Source organism: Alosa sapidissima, chromosome 22 (assembly GCF_018492685.1).
Source record: "Alosa sapidissima isolate fAloSap1 chromosome 22, fAloSap1.pri, whole genome shotgun sequence".
In the NCBI taxonomy this organism is placed as follows: Eukaryota; Metazoa; Chordata; class Actinopteri; order Clupeiformes; family Clupeidae; genus Alosa; species Alosa sapidissima.
This window is the reverse complement of record NC_055978.1, coordinates 3,374,112-3,380,334: the sequence shown is the minus strand read 5'-3', so window position 1 is coordinate 3,380,334 and position 6,223 is coordinate 3,374,112. Positions and strand designations below refer to the sequence as shown.

At 45.2% G+C, this 6,223-nt stretch overlaps 1 protein-coding gene across 3 annotated transcripts in view; it reads left to right on the top strand.

Moving 5' to 3' along the window:
* Positions 1–362: 362 nt before the first annotated feature.
* Positions 363–6,223, top strand: part of LOC121696856 (copine-8) — a 161,565-nt gene continuing 155,704 nt past the window's right edge. The window contains exon 1 of one of the 3 annotated variants that reach the window (XM_042077910.1): positions 363–674. In XM_042077910.1, the coding sequence (XP_041933844.1) occupies positions 577–674 (98 nt within the window). In that variant the 5' untranslated portion in view covers positions 363–576. The remainder of the gene's footprint in view (positions 675–6,223) is intronic. The other 2 variants (XM_042077911.1, XM_042077912.1) reach the window with 2 other exon arrangements.

The following is a 6,223-nucleotide window of genomic DNA, read 5'->3' as shown; positions in this document are numbered from 1 at the left end:
ATCGAAAGACATAGGCTATACCATTCTATTCCCGTTAATAATATAATTATCAATATAATAATAACAATAATAATAACAATAATAATCATAATCATAAAAAACAATGATGATGATGATAGGCTACCAAGTAAGATACAGGAATTAAAAACTTGAACAAATTTATTTCCTAGGGCACAACAGTTCAATACTGGGGTTCAAAAAGGGGTCTAGCGACGCTCTGGATAACATGCCCCCTCCTCAGTCACGCACTGTGCTTAGTTTGGAGTGGGCGCGCGCGATCGCACACAGCGCTGACGGTGGCGCTCTGAGATCTCCCACCACTTTTCCACACATTAATAATTTGCTTGGCGCGACTTCACTCTCTCATTCGCCCCAGTAGCGCAGAGCGTGCCACAGCGGTGTCGACGGACACTCAGCTCCTATGCTGTGAATGACATCACACTCTCTCCGCTAGTGGGCAGGAAGAAGCTCGCTCGCATTCTCGTCCACATGCAGTGGTCCCGTAAGGTGCTGGTGTAATTTTTTCATCTACATTTTTTTTGTTGCCAAAAAGGGGCTGGACAAAATATTGCCACAATGAACAACAGCTTCCTGAACATGGCGTCGATAGGAGACTTCGACTCGCTGAACACTTCTATTCCTGCCACGAAAGTTGAAATCACTGTGTCTTGCAGGTAAGGGAATGGCTCGAATTAACCCATATCTGGAGCGCGTGTCTCATTCTTCTGAGCACTACGGAGAAAATATGCGACAACGCCAGGAATGCGTTTGGAGTAGGCTGGCGAACGACCCAACCAAAAAAGTTGAGACAGTTCATGTCATTCCAAAACATTTTCTCTAATTCCTCATACTTTCGAAAATAACACTTCTTGCAAAAAAGTCTTCAAAGTTGTGTATTTAATACTAAAATGAAAAGAAATACGCCCCAGTGGCGTGTGTTGTTGTGGTGAAGCAAGTAGCTGATCTAATCTGACAGTTATGGTAGTTTAACGTAACATCGTTTGAGTGTTGTGTTTTGTGTTTTGTGGTCTGTTGGTTGGCTTGGCTTTACACCCTTTACACCAAGCATTATCTAATCTAATGAGTAAAGAAACCGCTAAATGTTGTTAACCACCTTGATTTGATGATCTCCTGGTGTGAATGTGGTCACGAGTTCTGTAAGACATTGTTGACATAACGTTTGAGACGTTTCTGAACCCTGCTCGAGTGAGCAACTCAAGCAGTGACGAATGACCGCTACAAAAAGATTCCCTGTTGCTGACAGTGAAATTGGATTCCGTCGTTGTGTGACCGTGAAGCCAAAACTCTCGGAGGCTAAGTGTCGGATTTACTCACGGGTTAAAACCCCTCTGTCCCCCGAGACGTGATTTCCAGTATCGGAAGGCAGTGCGGAGTTTAACCCCATTTTTCCCCGGCCGTAGCCTAGTCTCCGCTGTACACCCTCGGCTCCGGCCTGTAAAGACTACTTGCTGTATTTCCCATATTGTTTTCTACACATGTGGGGTAGGCTAGTGAGAGAAAAGCAGACCAAACGTAATGCCACTTGGTTGGAGCCATGTGTATCATTCAGTTTAGCGTGGAGGGTGATAGTAAGAGATTGCCCTGCCAGAGCATCTGTTACAAACGGACTTTAAGCAGCAGGTCTAGGTCTGGGCACCTGGCTTTATTTGACACGTTGAATTGTTTTTGAATATGGGTCATGCTGAGTCAAATCAGACTAATCCAGGAAAGTCGTTGCCACCCCATCTCACATTTTACTCTCTAAGGTTTAGGTCCCAAAACTAACTCCTGCCTTATCTTGGAAGACATGTTTGGGCTTAGGCTACTTTAAAAAGTAATATTCCTAACCTGGCCAAACTCTGTAGGATGGAAGATACAAATGTAGTAGGCTACTTGAAAGTTACTGTATGCCCATTTAAATTGTTTAGCTCGACTTTCATAGTCAAGAGAGTACAATTAATATACTGCATAATTAAAAAGTCTAAAGAATGGCCCTTGAACATACTCTCCCCTTGTAATTGAATGTGCGCTCTGTCTGTTGGTGTTGTTATGGCTCCTGTACACGTAGGTTACACTCTCTTGGCGTGTTGTTATTGTTCCTGAACGTGGCGTCAGATTCTTCACTCCTCTTTATCTCTACTCTCTCTCCCTTTGACCTACACTCTTTCCCTTCATCTCTACTCTCTCCTTTCATCTCTACTCTCTCTCCCTTCATACTCTCTCTCCCTTCATCTCTACTCTCTCCCGTCATCTCTACTCTCTCCCTTCATCTCTCTCTCCCTTCATCTCTACTCTCTCCCTTCATCTCTACTCTTTCCATTCATCTCTACTCTCTCCCATCATCTCTGCACTCTCTCCCTTCATCTCTGCACTCTCTCCCTTCATCTCTACTCTCTTTCCCTTCATCTCTGCACTCTCTCCCTTCATCTCTACTCTCTCTCACTTCATCTCTACTCTCTCTCTCTTCATCTCTACTCTCTCTCTCTTCATCTCTACTCTCTCTCCCTTTATCTCTACTCTCTCTCTTCATCTCTACTCTCTCTCCCTTCATCTCTACTCTCTCCTTTCATCTCTACTCTCTCCCTTCATCTCTACTCTCTCTCTCTCTCTCGCCCCCTTTGCCTGTGCGTTCCTTATCAGTGCTGTTCCTAGGTACCAAACCCTTTGCCTGTGCGTTCCTTATCTGACAGCGATTACTTTTTCGACCTGCAGCTCAGGCTGGAAACCTCTGCATCTTTTTCTGCTGCTTCCGTTACAATTTTGCCAGGACCAATCACAAGCTGGCTTATCCACCTGGCGCGCTGTTGGCAGGAACGATGACTATAGTGGGAGAGCCTGGAGTTTTCGCGTCGCTCTGCAAACGTCACCCGGTTCGTTGGTCAGAGTGGTGAATGATTATCCAATTATTGCGTACAGAGTCATTTGAACTATGCCCGTTGATCACGCCTCTTGTGCAGTAGAAAATACATAGCGGACTCCCCAGACCAATGTTCAGTCTTAAAAAATTGAGCTTGGTCTGGTGAAAGCCAGACTACATTCCTTATCAATGCTGTTCCTGGAACTACAGTAAGCTCTCCCCTAGTGTTGATTGGAGATCTTGTTCAGTAATGCCTTCAGGAAGTGTGTGTGTGTGTGTGTGTGTGTGTGTGTGTGTGTGGGTGTGTTTTCCCCCAGTGTCCAGGTGTGTGTGTGTCCCTCATTATTCAAGAGGTGTGTGTGAGTTCCTCAGTATGTGTAAAGCTGTAAATGTTGTTTCATAGTCGATTAATCTGTGTCTCTGTGTGTGTGTGTGTGTGTGTGTGTGTGTGTGTACGTCTTTGTGTTCCTTAACCTTCAGGAGGTGTGTGTGTGTGTGTGTGTATGTGTACGTTGGTGTGTTCCTCAGTCTTCAGGAGGTGTGTGTGTGTGAGTGTGTGTGTGTGTGTTCCCCCCCCCATCCTTCAGGATGTGTGTGTGTGTGTGTACGTCTTTGTGTTCCTTAACCTTCAGGAGGTGTATGTGTGTGTGTGTGTGTGTGTGTGTGTATGTGTACGTTGGTGTGTTCCTCAGTCTTCAGGAGGTGTGTGTGTGTGAGAGTGTGTGTGTTCCCCCCCCATCCTTCAGGATGTGTGTGTGTGTGTGTGTGTGTGTACGTTGGTGTGTTCCTCAGTCTTCAGGAGGTGTGGGTGTGGGTGTTTGTGTGTGTATGTGTGTTCCCCCCCATCCTTCAGGATGTGTGTGTACATAACAGTGTTAGGCAGGTCTGCCCAGGCTCCATGTTTACCCCTGCAGTAGCGTGCTCTGCTCTGTTGTGTGGTGTTGCCACCAGTGTGCCTGTGTGACTCCACAGGTGTGTGTGTGTGTGTGTGTGTGTGTGTATGTGTGTCTGCGTGCGTGTGTGTGTGTAGGATCAGAGAGACTGACATTAGTAATGCCACTGCACACTGGTGGACCCCCAGGGAGGAGGCGATCTGAGCACCAGGCTCTCTTCACAACAGCACACTAGTGACCTACATAGGACACACAGAGAGGGCCCTACGCACTACACAGTGCTCTGTGCATACTGTACATGCTAGGCTACCTCTATTAGCATCCACAGGCAGTAAGTAGGCTTTGTCCTAATCAGGTCCTTACTCAGTGAAGGGTGGGTGCTCTCTGGAGAATGCAGTGTTTGATGATGCGGCCTCACATGCAGGTCTCTGGCTATGGGTTGGATTTGGTGTGGATTCACTGAATCAGTCTATGGCTGGAGAGCAACAGGATGTACTATGTGGTGTGTCTGGCTGGAGAGTAACAGGATGTACTATGTGTGGTGTTTAGAGCAACAGGATGTACTATGTGGTGTGTTTAGAGCAACATGATGTACTACAGTATGTGGTGTGTTTAGAGAAACAGGATGTACTATGTGGTGTGTTTAGAGTAACAGGATGTACTATGTGGTGTGTTTGGCTAGAGAGCAACAGGATGTACTATGTGATGCGTTTAGTGCAGCAGGATGTACTATGTGGTGTGTTTGGCTGGAGAGCAACAGGATGTACTATGTGGTGTGTTTAGAGTAACAGGATGCACTATGTAGTGTTTATTGCTGACGCTCTGCTGATATGACAAGAGGTCAGAGTACTGTATGTTTACACACTTTTAGGAGGCCCTCATCAACAGAAAGAAAGAATCTATCTCTCTCTCTCTCCCTCCCTCCATCTTTCTCTCTCTCTCTCTCTCTCTCTCTCTCTCTCTCTCTCTCTCTAATTGAAAGTGCTTTATTGGCATGATAGCAAACAAGGACTTTGTATTGCCAAACAGCCCTTCAAAGGATAAAATGAATAATACACTGGATACTGTAGACAGAGGTAGATGCACTGTATATATACATGTAAACTCAAATACAGTGCTAGATATTACAGGAAAATATATTGATATAAACATTCATTTTATTTGTGTATTAATGAACTACATATGAATAATACAGACATTATATGTTTGTTTCTATAGAAACATTAAATAAATAAATACATCTAAAAACATAACCATAACATACTGTAAACAAATATGTTTTCCTGTTAAAGCAGCTGAAGGTCCCAGTCCTGAGAGGAAAAGACATTTTTGTGAAGGACTGAAGGTGGTTGGTTTAAAAAGCACAGAAAAGGGTTCTTAATTCTGTATACTTCCCACAGTGAGAAAGGAAGTTCTCCTCTGTCTCAACCTTTCCTGTCTGGCAGTGACCACTCTCTCTCCCTCCCTCCCTCCCTCCCTCCCTCTCTCTCTCTCCCTCCCTCTTTCTCTCCCTCCCTCCCTCCCTCTCACTCTTCTCTCTCACTCTCGCTCTCTCTCTCTCGCTCTCTCTCTTTCACACACACACACACACACACACACACACACACTCTTCTTTTGGACTTTGTGATGGAATTGATTTGAGGAGCAAGCAATTGCTGCTGATCAATACCCTAGCTCCCAGACACACACACACACACACACACACACACACACAGAGACACACACACAAAGTCACACACACACTTTAACTCCCATGGGGTTATCGGAGCTCCACTGCCAATCAGTGGGTCTCACCAGACAATAGCAGGCCGGTGGTTACACACACACACACACACACTGAGCCTTCGTTTCATAATCACTCACACATTATGTTACCTCAGCTATTCAAGCAAAGGTCTCTTCTGATCTTCTGAGTTAGCTCCATAGAGCAGATTAAAACACAGCAATCAATCAAAGTCTCCTAAAGTTTAGCAGCTCGCAACACACAGCAGCAACAGCCTACGGCACACAGTAGTCAAAAGTACACACACACACACACACACACACACACACACACGGGCAGTAGGCTAAAGTACACAGGCAGCCTGTGTCTGCTTGTCTTGTGACTTCATCACTCAGAGACCACAGACTGGGGTTTGGTCAGCTAAGGTGACTGCAGACACACACACACATACACACACACACATACACAGACAGACACTACAGTCATTGGCGAATTGGGAATGTTTGTTTGGAAACATTTTCTCTGTTATGTTTCTGATGTCAACAGAATTTCCAGTCATTAGTCACAAAGTTGAGGACACACAGCCGGTGATTTAGGTGTGTGTGTGTGTGTGTGTGTGTCCATGCACTTACGCTGCTGAATATGTCAGCTTTCCACAAATAGTCCATAAATATTGGCCTGTCATTTGTGAAGTGAGCAAACACCATATTTCTATTCACCATATATAATACCAGTTTACAGACTCATCTG